Genomic DNA, 21,609 nt, shown 5'->3' on the forward strand with positions numbered 1-21,609 from the left:
AAGGTGGCAACGCCGGTCGATAGAGTGGTCAAGAAGGCATACAGCTTGCCTTCCTTCATCGGATGGGGTATTGAGTACAAGAGTTGGCAAGCCATGTTACAGTTGTATAGGACCTTGGTGCGGCCACATTTGGAATACTGCGTACTGTTCTGGTCCCCACATTACCAAAAGCATGTGGATGCTTTGGAGAGGGTGCAGAGGAGGTTCACCAGGATGTTGCCTGGTATGGAGGGCACTAGCTATGAAGAGAGGTTGTGTAAATTAGGATTATATTCATTAGAAAGAAGGAGGTTGAAGGGGGGACCTAGTTGAGGCCTACAAAATCATGAGCGGTATAGACAGGGTGGATAGCAAGAAACTGTATCTCGGAGTGGAGGACTCAATTACTAGGGGTCATGAGATCAAGGTAATGGGGGAAAAGTTTAGGGGAGATATATGGAGAAGGTTCTTTATGGAGAGGGTGGTGGGTGCCTGGAGCGCATTGCCAGTGGAGATGGTAGAGGTGGGTACGATAGCATCATTTAAGATGTATCGAGACAGATAGATGAATGGGCAGGGAGCAGAGGGATACAGACCTTTAGAAAATAGGTGACAGGTTTAGATAGAGGATCTGGATCAGCACAGGCTTGGAGGGCTGAAGGGCCTGTTCCTGTACTGTAATTTTCTTTGTTCTTCTCATTGGCCCTTTCACTAATTGGATTCAATCTGCATCTTCCATTTGAGTTAACATTTCGGATCCAGTGACCCATACATCCAGGCCTCTCTACATTGGGGAGACAAAGTGTAGACTGGGTGATGAAATAATTCCACAGAGACTGGAATATCCCTTCACCCAGTCACCCTTTATTTATACATTAACAGTTCTTTACTTTAATACTGCCTCATTCAGAGTCAGCTATCAGAGAGGCAGCATCTCTGACCCTCCTGTTTATATCTGTCAGCCAGGGCTCCCTGTTTGGACCAGGTGAACAGCCCAAATCAGGGAACTCATAGTCTAGGAGGTCCTACTGGCTGGCCTTGTTACAGTCACTACAGGTGGCCACTGTGCAGAACATCTACATTTCATCCACAAAAATGACCCTGAGCTTCCAGTCGCCTGCCACTTTAACAGCCCACCCTGTTCCCTGGCCAACATCTCTGTCTCAGGCTTGCTGCAATGTTCCAATGAAACTCAGCACAAGCTGGAAGAACAACAACTCATTTTCCACTTGGGGACCCTGCAGCCCATTGGACTCAATACTGAGTTCAATAATCTTTGGGCCTGAGCACCTTCTCCCATGCCGTTACCCCAACCCCCACACACCAGGCCCTGTCATCACGTGAGCTTCTACAACACACAGCCCATTGTCAGTCAGTAATCGTCCTGACAGACAGCTATTTGTCCTCACAGACTGACCTTTACTCTTCCCTTTGTCTGTACAGCTGTTGTTCTCTCTCTCTGGGCTCCATGGCCACCTCCCCCTGTCCCCACCCCATCCTCAGCATATACACCAACCTTTTCTGAGCTATAATCAGTTCTGAAGAAGGGTCGCTGGACCCAAAATGTTAACTTCAATTTCTCTCCCCAGATGCTCCCAGACCTGCTGAGTTTGTCCAGTAATTTGTGTTTTTGTGACGAATTTCCAATACCATCAGTTCTTTGTTTTCTTTTCCTTCATTTGTTGACCCTCCTGCCTCTGAGCAGTGTATCTCGTTGTTTGCCCCATTAAAATTCTTTGAGAGCGTGAACACCCATAAACAACCTGAGCCCACTGCCCAGAACCAGGCCATGGAGCCCAATTGCTCTAAGCTGGTGTTTCTGTTACATCTCATCTTCTCACTCCCTCTCCATCTCACTCCAATGCCATCGCTTTCTGTCTCTTTCTCCCTTCGAGTGTTAATATAACTTTCTCTAAAATACATTTGTATCATTCATCTTAACCACTGCCTGTGGCAGTGAGTTCCCCATTCTCTTCATGTCGGTAGTTAAGCACTTCCCCTGGCTTCACCTTTACTACTCTAAGGAGAATAATCGCAGTTTTCTATATGTATGATGGATGTCTTGACCTGGTACGGCTGAAATTCTGTGAATGGTTTTCATCCCCTTATCCAAGGAAAGATCGTAGTATCCCTCCAGTGTGGAGCCAGGCCATTTAGCCCATTGGGTCCAACCTGGCCCTCCTAAGAGCATCCCGCCCACCTCTGTAACCCTGCATTTCCCATGACTAATCCACATCCCTGGACACTATGTGTAATTTAGCTTGGCCAATCACCCTAACCTGCACATCTTTGCATTGTGGTAGGAAACCGGAGCACCTGGAGGAAACCCATGCAGAGACAGGGACAATGTGCAAACTCCACATAGACAGTCGCCTGAGGGTGGAATCGAGCCAGGTCCCTGGCGCTGTGAGGCAGCAGTGCTGACCACTGAGTCAGCGTGCCACCCTATCCCAGGCTTAATTACACACAAGGATACAAAGTGTAACTACTGATCATGAGATTCCTTAAGTCGTCCTGACAATATGATAATATGATGTACAAGCATGAGCTGTTTCACTTCAAAATATCCTCCCAGAACATCCTTTGCACTTGGAAGCGTTGAAGATATTCCAATCTGCAGATCAGAAAGGTGCTTATCATTCCCCTGTGCACTTTCCATTCTGTAAGTCTCTCATGATTTATTACTGTGCAGCATTGACACCAAACTCAGCAAACTTTCCCAGTTTGGAATTTCAGCCCATGTACTTGCATTGGAGGCAGTCCAGAGAAGGTTCATTAGCTTGTTCCTGAGGATGCAGGGACTGCCTCATGAGGAGAGGTTGAGTAGGTTGGGCCTGTACTCATTGGAGTTTAGAAGAATGAGAGGTGACCTTATTGAAGCATATAGATTCTTCGAGGAGTCGACAGAGAGAGATGTGGAGACATTGTTTCCCCATTGTGGGAGGGTCTAGGATCAGAGGGCATCAACTCAGAGTAAGGGATCACCCCATTGAAGACAGAGATGAGGAGGAATTTCCTCTCTCAGAGGGGAGAGAATCTGTGGAATTCTTTACGGCAGAGGACTGTTAAGGCTGGGTCATTAAAATTATTCAAGGCAGAGATAGACAGATTATTAATCAGGAAGGGAAATCAAGGGTTATGGGGAAAAGGCAGGAAAGTGAAGTTGTAGATGATTAAATCAGCCATTGTCTGATTGGATGATGGAGCAGACTTGATGGGCCGAATGGCCTGTTTAGTTCTCACATCCAATAGTATTATCCTGCTTGCTATTTCACTTGGCTCTCATTTGCTCTTGGTCTTACCACTGACAATATATCCACATCAGTGCCCTTCACACCTGTACATGCTTCCTATTTCCCTTCTTCATAACAACAACTCACATTTGAATGGCATCCTTTAACGTTGATTATCGAACAGAATTTAACACTGAGATTGGTCAATGAACTAGGTTTTAGGGAGCATTCTAAAGGAGATGAGAGAGGTGGAGAACTGAAGAGGTTTTGGAGGAGATTCCAGACCTTAGAACCAGGCAGCTGGAGTCACGGCTGCCATTAAAATGTGGGAATCACAAAAGGCCAGAAATCTTGGAACACCCAAAGCTATCGCAATTTATTTTGGTCTTCATTTATGTTTTACACACATGGGATTATTTGTGTTAATTTTGCACGCAGCTTGCTCTCTTCCTCACTGTTTTCTCTGACTTTATACAAAATGCCCAGCATTGAAACAGGCCATTTGGCCCATTGGGTCTATGCAACATTTTTTGTTTTCCAAAGTTTGTGAGAAGATTTGTAGCTCGGGTGCTCATTGCTGTGGTTCTGTTCGCCGAGCTGGAAGTTTTTGTTGCAAACGTTTCGTCCCCTGTCTAGGTGACATCCTCAGTGCTTGGGAGCCTCCTGTGAAGCGCTTCTGTGGTGTTTCCTCCGGCATTTATAGTGGCCTGTCCCTGCTGCTCTGGTTGTCAGTTTCAGCTGTCCGCTGTAGTGGCCGGTATATTGGGTCCAGGTCGATGTGTTTGTTGATGGAGTTTGTGGATGAGTGCCATGCTTCTAGGAATTCCCTGGCTGTTCTTTGTTTGGCTTGCCCTATAATGGTAGTGTTGTCCCAGTCAAATTCATGTTGCTTGTCGTCTGCGTGTGTGGCTACTAGGGATAGCTGGTCATGTCGTTTCGTGGCTAGTTGGTGTTCATGGATGCGGATCGTTAGCTGTCTTCCTGTTTGTCCTATATAGTGTTTTGTGCAGTCCTTGCATGGGATTTTGTACACTACCTTAGTTTTGCTCCTGCTGGGTATCGGGTCCTTCGTTCTGGTGAGTTGTTGTCTGAGTGTGGCTGTTGGTTTGTGTGCTGTTATAAGTCCTAGTGGTCGCAGTAGTCTGGCTGTCAGTTCAGAGATGTTCTTGATGTATGGTAGTGTGGCTAGTCCTTTGGGTTGCGGCATGTCCTCGTTCCGTTGTCTTTCCCTTAGGCATCTGTTGATGAAATAGCGAAGATATCCGTTTTTGGCGAATACCTTGTATAGGTGTTCCTCTTCCTCTTTTTGCAGTTCTGGTGTGCTGCAGTGTGTTGTGGCCCTTTTGAATAGTGTCTTGATGCAACTTCGTTTGTGTGTAATGGGGTGGTTGCTTTCATAGTTCAGGACTTGGTCTGTGTGTGTAGCTTTCCTGTATACCCTTGTGGTGAATTCTCCGTTTGGTGTTCTCTGTACCATCACGTCTAGGAATGGGAGTTGGTTGTCCTTTTCTTCCTCTCTCGTGAATCGGATTCCTGTGAGTGTGCCCGATACCCAGCATGAGCAAAACTAAGGTAGTGTACAAAATCCCATGCAAGGACTGCACAAAACACTATATAGGACAAACAGGAAGACAGCTAACGATCCGCATCCATGAACACCAACTAGCCACGAAATGACACGACCAGCTATCCTTAGTAGCCACACACGCAGACGACAAGCAACATGAATTCGACTGGGACAACACTACTATTATAGGGCAAGCCAAACAAAGAACAGCCAGGAAATTCCTAGAAGCATGGCACTCATCCACAAACACCATCAACAAACACATCGACCTGGACCCAATATACCGGCCACTACAGCGGACAGCTGAAACTGACAACCGGAAGCGGCAGCGACAGGCCACTATAAATGCCAGAGGAAACACCACAGAAGCGCTTCACAGGAGGCTCCCAAGCACTGAGGATGTCACCTAGACAGGGGACGAAACGTTTGCAACAACAACTTCCAGCTCGGCGAACAGAACCACAGCAGCATTTTTTGTTTTGTACAAGTGTTCTCCCACCCAACCCCACCTCACTCTATCCTCATGGTAAGGAATCATTGGTGTAAATAGTCTAGATATCTTGAAGGGGTAGCTGGATGAACATATTACACACATAGATACCTCTGCTTTTCACTTTGCTCTCATCAGGACACATACAAGAATGTCAAAGGGGACGTCAATTCATTGCTCAGTCCTTCGAGTATAGGAGTAGGGAAGTCAGGTTGAGGTTGTATAGGACATTGGTGAGGCCTCTTCTGGAATACTGTGTCCAGTTCTGATCGCCCAATTATAGGAAGGACATGGATGTAAGTTTGCTCGCTGAGCTGGAGGGTTTGTTTTCTGACGTTTCATCACCATACTAGGTAACATCTTCAGTGAACCTCCGGATGAAGCACTGGTGGTGTAGCACCCTTTCTATTTATATGTTTGGGTTTCTTTGGGTTGGTGATGTCATTTCCTATTATTTTTCTCGGGGGTGGTAAATGGGATCGAAGTCAATGTGTTTGTTGATAGAATTCCAGTTGTAATGCCATGCTTCTAGGAATTCTCGTGCGTGTCTCTGTTATGCTTGTCCTAGGATGGATGTATTGTCCCAGTCGAAGTGGTGTCCTTGCTCATCCGTATGTGAGGATACTAGTGAGAGAGGGTCATGTCTTTTTGTGGCTAGTTGGTGTTCATGTAGCAAGGATATTATTAAGCTGGAGAGGGTTCAGAAGAGATTTTCCAGGATGTTGCTGGAAATGGAAGATTTGAGTTATAAAGAAAGGCTGGATAGGCTGGGACTTTTTTCACTGGAAGATAGGAGATTAAGAAGCGACCTGATAGAAGTTTATAAAGTAATGAAAGGTATAGATAGAGTTAATAGTAGTTGTCTTTTCCTGAGGGTTAGGGATTTCAAGACTCGAGGGCAGATTTTTAAGGTGAGAGGAGAAAGACTTAAAGAAGACATGAGGGACAAATTCTTTACACAGAGGGTGGTTCATGTGTGGAATGAACTTCCTGAGGGGGTAGTGGGTGTGGGTACAATTACAACATTTAAGAGAGATTTGGATAAGTACATGAATAGGGAAAGGTTTTGAGGGAAATGGATCAGGACCAGACAGCTGAGACTAGTCTAGGTTGGGATTATACACCAGCATGGACTGGTGTGGACCAAAGGATCTGTTTCTCTGCTGTCAGACTCTGTGACAAACAGCCTGCTGATAGGTTAGCAAGTGGGTTCTCATTGGTCAAGTGTTGCCATGGCAAATGCACGCAGGAACACTTAAAAGCCAATTTTTGTTTAAATTCACAAACGTAAATTAATTCTGATAAGTTGTTTTGAAAGCGATATTGTGTGCAGCGATATTCAAGTTCTGTCCGAGCTGCCATTGAACAGAAGGATGTAGAGATGGGGCTTCAGGAGGCGGGGGGATGTAGATAAAGCAGGGCTTGTGGCTTGTTTGGAATAGGAACACCAACTGGGGCAGCATCCGAAAACTTGTGATTTGGAATGAATCTGTTGGACTATAATGTGGTGTCATGTGACTTCTGACTTTGTCCATCCCAATCCAACACTAACACCTTCACATTAATACAGGTCACAGTTTCCAAACATCAGGGAAACAGCTACACTTCTCAGGAATTAAATAAAACACCTCAGCAGGCTCCTATTTATATGTATTTAAAAACTTGCATTTAGGTAGCACCTTTCCCAACCAATGGGTCTCTATAATTGATGACGTGTTTTTGAAGTGTGGGCGTTGTTGTAGTGCAGGCAGCTGGGCAGTCAATTTGCATCAATTTAATGGTTCATATTGGCTCCTGGTTTTCTTGTGTGCATTCTCATATTCTCTCAATTTTTCACACAGCTGCCCAGGGCCAGCTCCCAAACCACTGCTGTTCACTTGATTACAAATGGTCTCCTGTGAAATATTGCTGCCTTTTTGCTGCAATTTAAAGGCAATCACATCAGCCTGGAGATGAAACAATATATTATTACTATTATTGAAAGATTTGACAAATGATTGGAATAGGAAGCTATTTAACGGAGCAGGGAGAGATGGTGTAATGAATTGAAGGCAGTAATATTAAACATTAAAATTTCCGGTGGTGCTATCAATGAAGCCATTCAGTGTTTGCCTTCTTGACGTGTCTTGTTTGGCACATAGCTCCATCTGCTGGAATAGACAATAACTGCAGCAGTCAAGACAATAATTCAGCTCCATTTTACAGGTATTGTGGAATTATAGAATCCTACAGTACATAAGAGACCCTTTGGCTGATCGAGTCTGTAGTACTAAAACTGTAAAAGTGTGCTTTGTGTTAGTGACCCTCTGACTAAGGGGAAACAGCTGCTCTCTCTCCACCCTGTCCATGCCCCTTATAACCTTATACACCTCTATAAGGCCTCCCCTTTAACCTTCCCGGTTCCCAAGAAAACACCCCGAGCTTATCCAGCCTCCCTTCATCACTGAAATGCTCCATCCCAGGCAACATCCTGGGGAAACTATTCTGCAGCCTCTCCAGTACAACCACATCCTTCTTATAGTGTTGGGATCAGACCTGCACACAGTATTCCAGCTGTGGTCTAACCAAAGTCCTGTACATCTCCAACATGATCTCCCTGCTCTTACAGTCCATGCTATATCTGATAAAGGAAAGTGTCCCCTTCTCAATCACCCTATTAACCTGCCTTGCCACCATCAGGGATCTGCAGACAGGCACCACCTGATCCCCCTGTTCCTCTGAGCTTCCTAGTGTCCTGTCACTTACTCAATTCTCTCTTGTCTTGTGGCTGCTTCCAAAGTGCATCACCTGACAGTGATCAGGGTTAGATTCCATCAGTCACTGACCTGCCAATCTGACCAAGCCACTTACATCTTCCTGTAACCTAACAACTTCCTCCTTACTGGCAACCAATCTTTGTGCCATCCAGAGTTGCTTGTCATCACGCCCACATTTTCATCTCCATTGTTTATGAATATCACAAACAAAAAGGCTCCCAGCACCGATCCCTGTGGTACTCCACTGCACAACAGGCCTCTATCACCACCCGCTGTCTCCTGTCACTAATCTTGGATCCAATTTGCCAAGTTACCCTGGATCCCACCTTCTATATCAAGTTCCCATTTAGGACCTTTTCAAAACCCTTGCTGAAATCCATAGAAACCGCATCACACTAAGGATGACGATTTCAAAACTAGTCGCTTGTTCATGGAAAACTTGAGTATTGATGAACCGAAAAAACATTTCATCTTGCACTCATCAGGACAATTTGTAAAAGTCATAGAGTCATAGAGATGCATAGCACAGAAACAGACACTTTGGTCCAACTCGTCCATGCTGACCAGGTATCCTAAATTAATCTAGTCCCATCTTCCAGTACTTGGCCTATATCCCTCCAAACCCTTCCTATTCATATACCCATCCAGATGCCTTTTAAATGCTGTAATTGTACCAGCCTCCACCACTTCCTCTGGCAGCTCATTCCATACACGCACCACCCTCTGTGTGAAAAAGTTGCCCCTTAGGTCTCTTTTAAATATTTCCCCTCTCAACCTAAACCTATGCCCTCTAGTTCTGGATTCCCCCACCCCAGGGAAAAGACCTTGTCTATTTACCCTATCCAAGCCCCTCATGATTTTATAAACCTCTGTAAGGTTACCCCTCAGTCTCCGATGCTCCAGGGAACAGTAACAATACAAAGGCAAGACAATATTTATACTGCATGGGAAAAGCGAGCCGATTTGTTGGCGAGTGGACTCTGATTGTAATTAATAAGAGTTAACTATTAAATAGTACTGTAATTGTAATAACAATTGAAGGAGTCAACTTGCTTACAAATTAACTCTCTCTTCCCATGCAGTTTAACTGTTGTTTTGCCTTTATATTAGTAATCTTGCAGATTGACCTGATGAGTGCAATTTCTGTTATGGTGCAGGCTATGGAGAGAATTGATAATAACAACTTACATTTACATAGCACCCTTCACATAGTAAATGCGAGCCAAGGCTTGACAGCTTTTGTGTGACAGAATTTAATATTCAATCTAAAAATCAGGTTCTATGCAGAATTTCCAAGGAGGCAGAGGCACGGAGAGGTTGAAGTAAGAGAATTGTAGAGTCAGGCCCTAGACAGCTGCATTTAAGGCTGTCATTTGTGGAGCAATTAAAACGGGAGATGCTGAAGAGGTCAGAGCTGGAGGAATGTAGAGATCCTGGAGTGTTGTGGAGGTGAAGGAGGTCACGGAGAGGGTAGGGAGGGAATTGAGGACAATGTGAAGTATTGCACTGTAGATCGCGGTGCTACACTCCTGTTTTTGAATCCGGTTCCCTCAGTAAACTCTTGTGTTTGCTCCAATAGGGAGGTATTTCTGGCGGCTGACCCGTAACAGACATTTGGTCTCCTTGCAACCAGCAGAGATCCAGCGGTTTTGGCGGGGGTTACCCAGCAACATGGAAGGTGTGGACTCTGTCTATGAGAGAACTGGAGACCATAAAATAGTATTCTTCAAAGGTAAGAAATTAACTTCTTCAGCTGGGGTATGGCAGGTTCACCCACCTGAACCCACCCCAGTGCACTCTCCAGTCCTTACCCTCTCCACCATTAGAACCTGGCAGGTGTTTGAATCCTGATGAAGGGCTTTTGCCCAAAATGTCAATTCTCCTGCTCCTCGGATGCTGCCTGACCTGCTGTGGTTTTCCAGCACCACACTCTCGACTCTGACCTCCAGCATCTGCAGTCCTCACTTTCGCCAGAGATGTTTGTATCAGTCTAAATGGGCCACCAATAACCATTTCCATCAACTCAACCTCAAACAGCTGGCTACAGTCTCTTAATCTGCTTCTTTCTCACCACCTTGACCCATGGCTCAGTCACAGAAAGAGTTGCAGATTATGATTTCAGAAAAGCTATTATGGTCACATTTAGAGTCATGGGAGGCTACATCACAGGAAAAGACTCTTCAGCCCATCAAGTCTGTATTGATCAAAAACAATGACCTCCCTATTCTAATCCCATTTCCCAGCACGTGGTCTAGAACCCTATATGCCATGGCTTTGTAGGTGTATATCTAAATGCTTCTTCACTGTCCTGCCAGGTACAGTTAGTAAGTTTGCAGATGACACCAAAATCGGAGGTGTAGTGGACAGTGAAGAGGGTTACCTCAGATTACAACAGGATCTTGGCCAGATGGGCCAATGGGCTGAGAAGTGGCAGGTGGAGTTTAGCTCAGATGAATGCGAGGTGCTGCATTTTGGGAAAGCAAACCTTTGCAGGACTTATACACTTAATGAATCGACGTTTCGGGCATAAGCCCTTCTTCAGGATTTCCTGAAGAAGGGCTTACGCCTGAAACGTCGATTCTCCTGTTCCCTGGATGCTGCCTGACCTGCTGCGCTTTTCCAGCAACACATTTTCAGCTCTGATCTCCAGCATCTGCAGACCTCACTTTCTCCTTATACACTTAATGGTAAGGTCCTAGGGAGTGTTGCTGAACAAAGAGACCTTGGAGTGCAGGTTCATAGCTCCTTGAAAGTGGAGTCGCAGGTAGATAGGATAGTGAAGAAGGCGTTTGGTATGCTTTCCTTTATTGGTCAGAGTATTGAGTACAAGAGTTGGGAGGTCATGTTGCGGCTGTACAGGACATTGGTTAGGCCACTTTTGGAATATTGTGTGCAATTCTGGTCTCCTTCCTATCAGAAAGATGTTGTGAAACTTGAAAGGGTTCAGAAAAGATTTACAAGGATGATGCCAGGGTTGGAGGATTTGAGCTATAGGGAGAGGCTGAACAGGCTGGGGCTGTTTTCCCTGGAGTGTCAGAGGCTAAGGGGTGACCTTATAGAGGTTTACAAAATTATGAGGGGCATGAATAGGGTAAATAGGCAATGTCTTTCCCCTGGGGTCGGGGAGTCCAGAACTAGAGGCCATAGGTTTAGAGTGAGAGGGGAAAGACATAAAAGGTACCTAATGGGCAACTTTTTCACGCAGAGGGTGGTACGTGTATGGAATGAACTGCCAGAGGATGTGGTGAAGATTGGTACAATTGCAACATTTAAAAGGCATTTGGATGGGTATATGAATAGGAAGGGTTTGGAGGCATATGGGCCGGGTGCTGGCAGGTGGGACTAGATTGGGTTGGGATATCTGGTCAGCATGGATGAGTTGGATCGAAGGGTCTGTTTCCATGCTTTACATCTCTGTAACTCTATGACTCTCCCACCCTTACTGGTAGGGAGTTCCAGACTCCCAAAACCCTCTGGGTGGAAGCATTTTTTTTCTCACATCTCCTCGAAGCCTCTTGGCCTGAACCTTCAATCTCCACCCCCTGCTCGCTGATCCCTCCACCAAGGTGAAAGGATTCTTCCTGTCTACCCTGTCCATGCCCCTCATCATGTTCTCCATCTCAATCATGTCCCCCTCAGTCCCCTCTGCTCTAAGGACAGCATCCCCAGTCTGTCCAATCTCTCTCCATCACTGAGACTCTCCAGCCCAGGCAGCATCCTTGTAAATCTCTCTCTCCCAGTGCTATCACATCCTCCCTATAATATGAATTCCAGAACTGCACCCAGTACTTCAGCTGTGGCCTAACCAATATTTTATACAGTTCCAGCATCACCTCCCTGCTCTATACCTCAGCTAATAAAGGCTTCTTAACCATTTTATCTAAGTATCCCACTACCTTAAGGGGCTGGTGAACATGTACATTAGGGTCTCTCGGTGTTTCCTTAGATCCTTCTATTCATCATGTATTCCCTTGCCTTGTTTGTCCTGCCCAAGTGCATCATTTTACACTGATCCAGATTGATCAGCCCATCTGTCCAGCCCATCTATATCCTCATGTAGTCCCAGGCTATCTCCCTCACTATTTACCACTCACAAATTTTCACATTGTTCACAAACTTACAGATCAAGCCTTTCAACTTTTAAATATACCACAAACAGCAAGGGCCTGAACCCTGATCCATATGGGGCCGCACTGAGCACACACTTTCATTCATAAAAACATTCCTCAACCATCACACTCGGGTTTCTGCCACTCAGTCAATTCTGGATCCAATATATCAAATTTCCTCGGATCCCACGGGCTGTCACTTTAAGCATTAGTATCCTTTGTGGGACTTTATCAAAAACATGTAATCATGTTGTTTTGTCTTTATATTATATTAAACAGCCCACAGAGATATGTATCAGAATGATAGGATGACAGAGCACATCGGGCGTCTGTTAGCTCCTGGTGCCTGAAGCAGCTGTTTGAGAGAAGTTTCTCACAAACCCCACACCCTGCCCTCTCCCCATGGTCTGGTCATTTGTTTCTGCCCTTTTCAAGTTTGTATGCAATTCCCTTTTGAAGGCAATTGTTGAATGTGCTTCCATCAACTTATCAGGCTTTACAAATATCATTTCATCATTCCCAATTACCATTACGGCTGACTGAGCAATATCTTCCCTTGTGTCACTGTCTACTCTGGCAAAACTCTTCCACATTTGAACACCTCTATTTAACCCTCTCCTTCGTTTTCGCATTGACTGGTCTGGGAATCACAATCTGCCCCATCCCCATCTTGCCCCATCAATCTCCTGTGTTATGTGATTCCCTGTGTTTACAGGAACAGGGTAAACCCTCTGTTAAAACTCAGGGTTTCTCACCATGGTGTGTTTTACTAGCCATCACCAGCTCCTTTTATTCCTTCCCAGGCTGTGGGCGTGGCTGGGTATTATCTATCCTCAATTGCCCATCAGGCAGTTCAGAGTCAGCCACATGGCTATGGGTCTGGAGTGACCCGTAGGTCAGATTTGGTGAGACAGACAGTTTTCTTTTGGTTCTGGCAGATTGGGAAACAGCAATTTGATGCCATTGTTTAAAAAAGGAGGTAGACAAAAGGCAGGTATTGACAGGTCCGTGAGCTTCACTTCTTTAGTGGGGAAAATGTTTGAATCTATAACCGAGGAAGAAATAGTGAGACATCTGGATAGAAATTGTTCCATCGGGCAGGTGTAGCATGGGTTCATGAAAGGCAGGTCATGTTTAACTAATTTACTGGAATTCTTTGAGGACAGTGGTGGAAAATGGGGACCCTGTAGATGTGGTGTACCTGGATTTCCAGAAGGTATTCGACAAGGTGCTGCACAAAAGGCTGCTGCAAAAGATAAAGGTGCAAGGTGTTATGGGTAATGTATTGGGATGGATAGAGGATTGATTAATTAACTGGAAGCAAAGAGTCGGGATAAATGAGTGCTTTTCTGGTTCGCAATCAGTAGCTAGTGGTGTGTCCCAGGGATCAGTGTTGGGATCGCAATTGTTTACAATTCTTAGATTAGATTACATTACAGTGTGGAAACAGGCCCTTTGGCCCAACAAGTCCACACTGACCCGCTGAAGCGCAACCCACCCAGACCCATTCCCCTACATTTATCCCTTCACCTAACACTACGGGCAATTTAGCCTCGCCAATTCACCTAACCTGCACATTTTTGGACTATGGGAGGAAACCAGAGCACCCGGAGGAAACCCATGCAGGCACGGGGGGAATGTGCAAACTCCACACAGTGGATCTCCTGAGGAGGGAAATGAACCCGGGTCTCTGGCGCTGTGAGGCAGCAGTGCTAACCACTGTGCCACCGTGCCGCCCACATCGATGATTTAGAGTTGGAGACCACATGTGGTGTGTCAACGTTCACAGTTGACACTAAGATGAGTGTCCTGATGAAAGGCTTTTGCCCAAAAAATTGATTTTCCTGCTCCTCGAATGCTGCCTGACCTGCTGTGCTTTTCCAGCACCACTCTAATCTAGACTCTGATTTCCAGCATCTGCAGTACCCAGTTCTGCCACTAAGATGAGTGGTAGAACAAGTGTGCAGAGGACTGTGAATGTCTGCAGAGGGATGTAGACAGGTTAAGTGAGTGGGCAAGGGTCTGGCAGTTGGAGTGCACTGTTGGTAAATGTGAGGTCCTTTACTTTGGGTGAAAAACAGCAAAACGGACGCTTATTTAAATGGTGAAAAGTTGCAGCATGCTGCTGTGCAGAGGGACCTGGATATCCTTGTGCATGAACACAGAAGGTTGGTTTGCAGGTGTAACAGGTAATTATGAAGGCAATTGGAATTTTGTCCTTCATTGCTAAAGGGATGCAATTTAAAAACAGGGAGGTTATGTTATAGCTGTACAAAGTGCTGGTGAGGCCACACCTGGAATACTGTGCAGTTGAGGTCTCCTTCCTTAAGAAAGGATGTACTGGCACTGGAGGGGGTGCAGAGGAGGTTCACTAGGTTTATTCTGGAGTTGAGGGGGTTGGCTTATGAGGAGAGACTGAGTAGACTGGGATTATATTCATTGGAATTCAGAAGAATGAGGGGGATCTTATAGAAATATAAAACTATGAAGGGAATCGATAAGATGGAAGTAAAGAGGATGTCTCCACTGGCAGGTGAAACTAGGACAAGAGGGCATAGCCTCAAACTTAGCGGGAGCAGATTTAGGATTGAGTTGAGAAGGATCTTCACCCAGAGGGTTGTGTATCTGTGGAATTCCCTGCCCAGTGAAGCAGTTGAGGCTTCCTCATTGAATGGTTTAAGGCAAAGTTAGATAGGTTTTTGAATAGTAAAGAAATTAAGGGTTACGGTGGGAGGGCGGGAAGTGGAGCTGAGGCCATGAAAAGATCAGCCGTGATCATACTGAATGTCAGAGCAGGCTCGAAGGGCCAGACGGCCTACTCCTGCTCCTTGTCCTTATGGTCTTATGCTTCCTAAAGGACATTTGTGAATCAGATGGATTCTTCAGCAATTAACATTTGTTTCCTGGTCATTATTAGATTTTTATTAAAATCAAATTCCACTATCTGGTGCGGTGGGTTCAAACCCAGGTCCCGGAAACATGACTTGGGTCTCTGGATTAAATGCTAGGGCATAATCGATCACTTTAAATCGGAGATCGGATTTTGTTAGGCAAGGGCTATTAAGAGATATGGAGTGAAGGCAGGTGGGTGTAGATAGGACAGTGTAGCAAGCTTGAATGGCCACTTCCTGCTCCCCTATTTTAAAACTATGGGAGGAAGCAGCTGATTATTATGGGCTGGTCAGAACAAAATGAGCCAAAACACACAACAGACACGAAATGCTGGAGAAACTCAGCAGGTCTGGCAGTATCTATGGAGAGAGAAACAGTTAACACTGTGAGTCCCATGACCCTTCTTCAGACTTGAAGCATTAACTGTCTCTCTCTCTCTCCACAGATGCTGCCAGATCTGCTGAGTTTCTCTGTATGCTGCTTTCATTTAAGGGGGAAAATGGAAATGGAATTACCATGTTTGGTTTGCTCAGTTTGTGTTGGGGTATTACTCAGGAAGTGACAGCCTGGGTTATGAGGTCACATCTTTACAATTTCGTAACAACAGATTCCTAAGAAACACTGAATCCTGCAGGTTTGTAATACAGATTTCTGAAAGACATTGCCGGGTAAATATTGTCGAACAGGGTTTATCTTCAGAGTCACACTGTGAGGCCAATGTGAAGTGGTGGCATAAATCGAAAAGCTGAGTAAGCTGACGATTTCATGATGAACAGCTGTAGACCTTGATCTGAAAGACACTGAAACATTAACGGTTAAAATGCTTAATATAGAACCATTGCTTCTAAAATCAATCTTACGGAGTATTTTCACATCCATTTCAGCCTCTGTTACATCAAACCTTGAGCAAAGAAACAGACCATTCTGCCCCACAGTTTCCACTCCACGTGAGGTCCCTCTTCCCATCCTTTCTTCAGCATTGCTCTCTTCCATGTGTTTCATTCAGTTCTCTGCCTCAAACAATCCTTCTGTCAGCATTACAGAATCATACACCATGACAGGACAGAACGAGGCCTCTCAGCCCATTCAGCACATGCTAGCCCATTGGTAGAGACAAAAAAACTGCAGATGCTGGAACCCCTAGTCCTGAAGAAGGGTTACCCCCGCAATGTCAATTTCTGCACCTCCTGATGTCGCCTGGCTTGCTGTGTTCTTCCAGCCTCCTGCCTGTCTGCTTACAGCCCATTGGTCAAGCCATCCTTCCTATCCCGCTCTCATTGGTCTTTCCCCACAGTCTGATCTGTTTTCTCCTGCCTTCAATTCGGCTTCTCGCGTGTAGCTGACAGTAAAATCTGCCCCAGGCAGCGCCCATCACTGTCTGGTACACAGCCTTTTCCTGAACTCCCTGTTACAGCTGCTAATGACCAGTTTACCTGTATGGATCCCCCAGAAAAGGAAATATTTGTATGTCAAATCTCAAACCCCACCCATTCATTATTTTAAAAGCCTTGACTAAATTATCTGGAAAGCATACCTTTCCCAGAGAAATGAGCCCCAGCGTGTTCAATCATTTGTTCCATGGATTGATACCAGAATGGAATTCTTTGATCTTTGCATTGACAACAGCAAGGAAGGTATGTCCCACATTGAATTGCTGGCTTCCTGGCCAACATTGGGAAAGGCACTGGTGAAAACAGGCAATAGGCCCCTTTTGTCTGTAACTGATAGGCCTAACTGCGAATTGGAATCAAATTGTCAAAACTGGTTGATGGTCAGACATACAGAAAAATCCCATTTATCGAGACAGAGGCGGACTGCCCTCAGGGTCAGTGCTGAGGGAGTGCCGCACTGTTTGAGGGTCAGTGCTGAGGGAGCGCCGCACTGTCGGAGGGTCAGTGCTGAGGAAGTGTCGCACTATCAGAGGGTCATTGCTGAAGGAGTGCCGCACTGTCAGAGGGTCATTGCTGAGCGAGTGCTGCACTGTCAGAGGGTCAGTGCTGAGGGAGTGGGCACTGTCGGAGGGTCAGTGTTGAGGGAGTGCTGCACTGTCGGAGGGTCAGTGCTTAGGGAGTGCTGCACTGTCAGAGGGTCAGTGCTGAGGGAGTGCTGCACTGTCAGAGAGTCAGTGCTGGGGGAGTGCTACACTGTCAGAGGGTCAGTGCTGAGGGAGTGCTGCACTATTGGAGGGTCAGTGCTGAGGGAGTGCCGCACTGTTGGAGGGTCAGTGCTGAGGGAGTGCTGCACTGTCAGAGGGTCAGTGCTGAGGGAGTGCTGCACTGTCGGAAGGTCAGTGCTGAGGGAGTGCTGCACTGTCGGAAGGTCAGTGCTGAGGGAATGCCGCACTGTCAGAAGATCAATGCTGAGGGAGCACCACATTGTCAGAGGGTCAGTGCTGAGGGAGTGCCGCACTGTCGGAGGGTCAGTGCTGAGGAAGTGTCGCACTATCAGAGGGTCATTGCTGAAGGAGTGCCGCACTGTCAGAGGGTCATTGCTGAGCGAGTGCTGCACTGTCAGAGGGTCAGTGCTGAGGGAGTGGGCACTGTCGGAGGGTCAGTGTTGAGGGAGTGCTGCACTGTCGGAGGGTCAGTGCTTAGGGAGTGCTGCACTGTCAGAGGGTCAGTGCTGAGGGAGTGCTGCACTGTCAGAGGGTCAGTACTGAGGCAGTGCTGCACCATCAGAGAGTCAGTACTGAGGGAGTGCCACACTGTTTAAGGGCCTGTTCTGAGGGAGCGGGCACTGTCAGAGGGTCAGTGCTGACGGAGTGCCGCACTGTCAGAGGGTCAGTGCTGACGGAGTGCCGCACTGTCAGAGGGTCAGTGCTGAGGGAGTGCCGCACTGTCAGAGTGTCAGTATTAGGTTGAATGGCATCCCTGTATCAACCTATGGTTTTGCAGAAATCCAATACTTTACGACTGAAAAAAGAAGTTGATTAACCAAATAGTATGAGCCACCTGTTTGGAGGTATGTTAAGGCTGACTGTGTGTTGGTATTGCTGTTTAACAGGGGAGCGGTACTGGGTGTTCAAAGATAATAATGTCGAGGAGAGTTACCCACGCTTCATCAGTGACTTTGACCTGTCAGTGAAGAGTATTGATGCAGCATTTGTCTGTCCCCACGACGATAAAACCTACTTCTTTAAGGACAACCAGTACTGGAGATATGACGACCACCTGCGGAGAATGGACCCTGATTACCCGAAAGACATGGGTCAGTGGCAGGGGCTGCCCAGCCAACTCGACGATGCCATGAAGTGGTCTGATGGTATGTTTGTGGTTTTGGCAATCGCTATCGGGGAAACCTGGTGTGAGTTTATCTCCAGCCACTTCAGTTGTCTCCCATGACATTGGAAACTGGGTGTGGATGTGCTGGTATTGAAGGATCCAACAGACAGTTATTACAATAATCAATGGTCTGTCAGCATTACATTCCTCAGGGACTACATGCCTGGGCTAATATTACATTCATGGTTTACAGCAGCAAAACATGTTACCCATGAGTGTCACGCTTCAAGTGATCCGCAGGGTAAGATGGAGTATGGGATCTTTATGCCCTCCGGTCACATGACATGAATGTTGTTAATGTACCAGCCTCAACCACTTCCACTGGCAGCTCATTCCATACACGTACCACCCTCTGTGTAAAAAAGTTGCCCCTCAGGTTCCCTTTTATTCTTTCCCCTCTAACCTTAACCGGATGCGCTCTAGTCCTCGATTCCCCCACCCCTGGGAAAAAGACTGAGACTTTTTCTGAGACTGAGACTGAAAAAGACTTATACACTTCTATAAGCTCCCCCCCGCCCTTAGTCTCCTGCACTCTAAAGAAAAATATCCTCCCTTGTCCAACCTCTCCCGATAACTCAGACCCTTGAGTTCTGGCAACATCCTTGTAAATTTCTTCTGCGCTCTTTCCAGTTTGATAGCATCCTTCCTATTGCAAGGGGACCAAAATTGAACATAGTACTCCAAGTGTAGCCTCACCAACGTCCTGTACAACTGCAGCATAACTTCCCAACTTCTATACTCATGACTGATGAAGGCCAGTGTGCCGAAAGCCACCTTCACTGCCCTGTCTACCTGAATCAGGAATGATTTCATGAGCATGTCTCTGAAAGGCATAATGATAGTGAGCTCTCTTAAAGGTACAAACTCAGCAGGAGTCAGGTTCTGAAGAAGGGTTACTGGACTTGAAATGTCAACTCTGCTTTCTCTCCCCAGATGCTGCCAGACCTGCTGGGTTTCTCCAGCAATTTTTTTTTGTTTGTTTCAGATCTTCAGCATCTGCATCTATTTGTGTTATTCTTTTAAAGGCTTTACTGACAACAAGGCAAGCTGAGGTGCTGAAAGCTGGAAAGGGTAGTGAGGTCTCTCCGTGCTCTGCCACTGACATATCTTCATCCCAGACTTACTGAGCTGGTGGCATCTCCCAAAGTCCTGTTCTTATTCCCTCTGTGACCCTGACAACCTGCAGCAGCAATCTGGAACCTGTTTCCCCAAAACGAGTCCACTGCAGCTATTGAGACTGAGGTGATCACCTTACATTGGGTAAGGATATCAAGAGCTATGGGGAATTTAAGCAAATGGATTTGAGGTACAGTCAGCTGTGACCTAATTAAATGGCTGTGGAACAAGGTTAAAGTACTATTTGGACTCCAACTTACTTGGGACCACTCTACGCATTTAATAATGTAGAGCTATAGAATCCCTCCAGTGTCGGAGCAGGCCGTTCAGTCCATACTAACTCTCTGAAAAGCATCCCACCCAGAACCACCCTATCCCCGTGGCCCTGCATTTTCCCATGGCTAACTCACCGAGCCTGCTCATCCCTGGACAGTACGGGCAATTTAGCATGGCCATTCCACCCTAACTTGCACATCTTTGGACTGGGAAGAGCGTGCAACCTCCACACAGACAGTCACCCAAGACGGGAATCAAACCTGGGTCCCTGGCACTGTGAGGCAGTGGTGTTAACCACAGAGCCACCATGACACCCTATAACGAAGTGCAAAGATGAGGCATTTATTGCAAGGAATGCAGCTTTTGACTGCTGGATGCTGAAAATTGGATTTTCACCAGCGTTGTAGAGACACACAAAAACCTCTAGAAAATCATTGTGTTGACCCATTGTGCTGGGCTCTCAGTCCACCTCCCCTCTCCACCCACCAATCTCTGTGTTCCTCCAATTCCAGCCACTTGAGGCTGTCTGATTATAATCGCTGCACTGTTGCCTGGTGTGCCTTCAGTTACCGGCACTTGAAACTCTATATGTAACATTGCCCCTTCCTCTTTTCCTTTATGATGTTCCTTAAAACCTGTCTGTTTGAAGAAGCTTTTGCTGTTATGTTCCAATGTCTCAATATGAGCCTCAGCATCTTGGGTTATTATTTTATAACACTTCCATGAAGCAACTTGGGTGGGGGTGGATTGGTATGGTTTGCCATGTTAGAGGTGCTACATAAATGCAGACCGATCCAGCAAACCCGCTTTCCCCTTCAACTTGACTGCTTCCATGACAGCAGGTGGACAAATGAAGCTGTGCAAACCCCATAAAGATTGAGCTGAAAGATCAGTGCTACCCACCAGCTGATGACCTGCAGGTAGTTTGCAGTTTGAGGAGAGTAACTCAGAAGGGGGGAACTGGGGTGGGGGTGAGGGGGGTGAGGCAGTTTGGGATGTGACCTGTCCCTTGCATTCAATTCTCACATACTCCCTGTCGAAGGGGCACAGCCCAGAATTCATTGTGACATGTCCCTGTGAACATATTCTCCAGGTATGGGTTCTCCTTATGAAGTGCCACACTCAGGCAGTGAGATGTGAGAAATGGTGACTTTATTCCGGTTTTAAAACTTTTTTAAAAAGTGATGTGACTCATTGCCCTTTAGCAACTTGACATGAGCCAATCAGATGCAAGCTTGATGTAAAATGAAAGAATTTTCATTTTCAGTGCTTTTCACAATCTCGAACAGCCCAATTGGGTGATGTTGATTCAGGGATAATTACTGGTCAAGACACTGGAAGAACTGGCACATTCTTCAAATAGTGTCATGGAAACTTCTTCACCCAATTGTGAACCTACATTACTTCTGATAGATGAAAGACCTGACAGTACAGCACACCTCAAGAACTGACCCTCCGACAGTGCTGCATTCCCTCAGTACTAACCTTCAGATGGTTCTACACTCCCTCACCACTGAGCCTCTGACAATGCAGCACTCCCTCAGTACTGACCCTCCGACAGTGCGGCACTCCCTCAGCACTGACCCTCCGACAGTGCGGCACTCCCTCAGCACTGACCCTCCGACAGTGCGGCACTCCCTCAGCACTGACCCTCCGACAGTGCGGCACTCCCTCAGCACTGACCCTCCGACAGTGCGGCACTCCCTCAGCACTGACCCTCCGACAGTGCGGCACTCCCTCAGCACTGACCCTCCGACAGTGCGGCACTCCCTCAGCACTGACCCTCCAACAATGCTGCACTCCCTCAGCACTGACCCTCTGACACTGCAGCACTCCCTCAGTACTGACCCTCCGACAGTGCGGCACTCCCTCAGCACTGACCCTCCAACAGTGCGGCACTCCCTCAGCAC

General features: G+C 46.6%; 1 protein-coding gene across 2 annotated transcripts in view; it reads left to right on the top strand.

Moving 5' to 3' along the window:
* mmp17a (matrix metallopeptidase 17a) overlaps positions 1-21,609 on the top strand; it is a 110,731-nt gene that overhangs the window by 81,124 nt on the left and 7,998 nt on the right. For both annotated transcript variants that reach the window (XM_087999857.1, XM_087999858.1), the window contains exons 8-9: positions 9,605-9,757; positions 18,030-18,287. In XM_087999857.1, coding sequence (XP_087855983.1) covers positions 9,605-9,757; positions 18,030-18,287 — 411 coding nt within the window. The remainder of the gene's footprint in view (positions 1-9,604; positions 9,758-18,029; positions 18,288-21,609) is intronic.

This window comes from Chiloscyllium plagiosum, unplaced genomic scaffold, assembly GCF_037043375.1.
Source record: "Chiloscyllium plagiosum isolate Xiang-an unplaced genomic scaffold, Cpla_swu_hap1 HiC_scaffold_24, whole genome shotgun sequence".
Lineage (NCBI taxonomy): Eukaryota > Metazoa > Chordata > Chondrichthyes > Orectolobiformes > Hemiscylliidae > Chiloscyllium > Chiloscyllium plagiosum.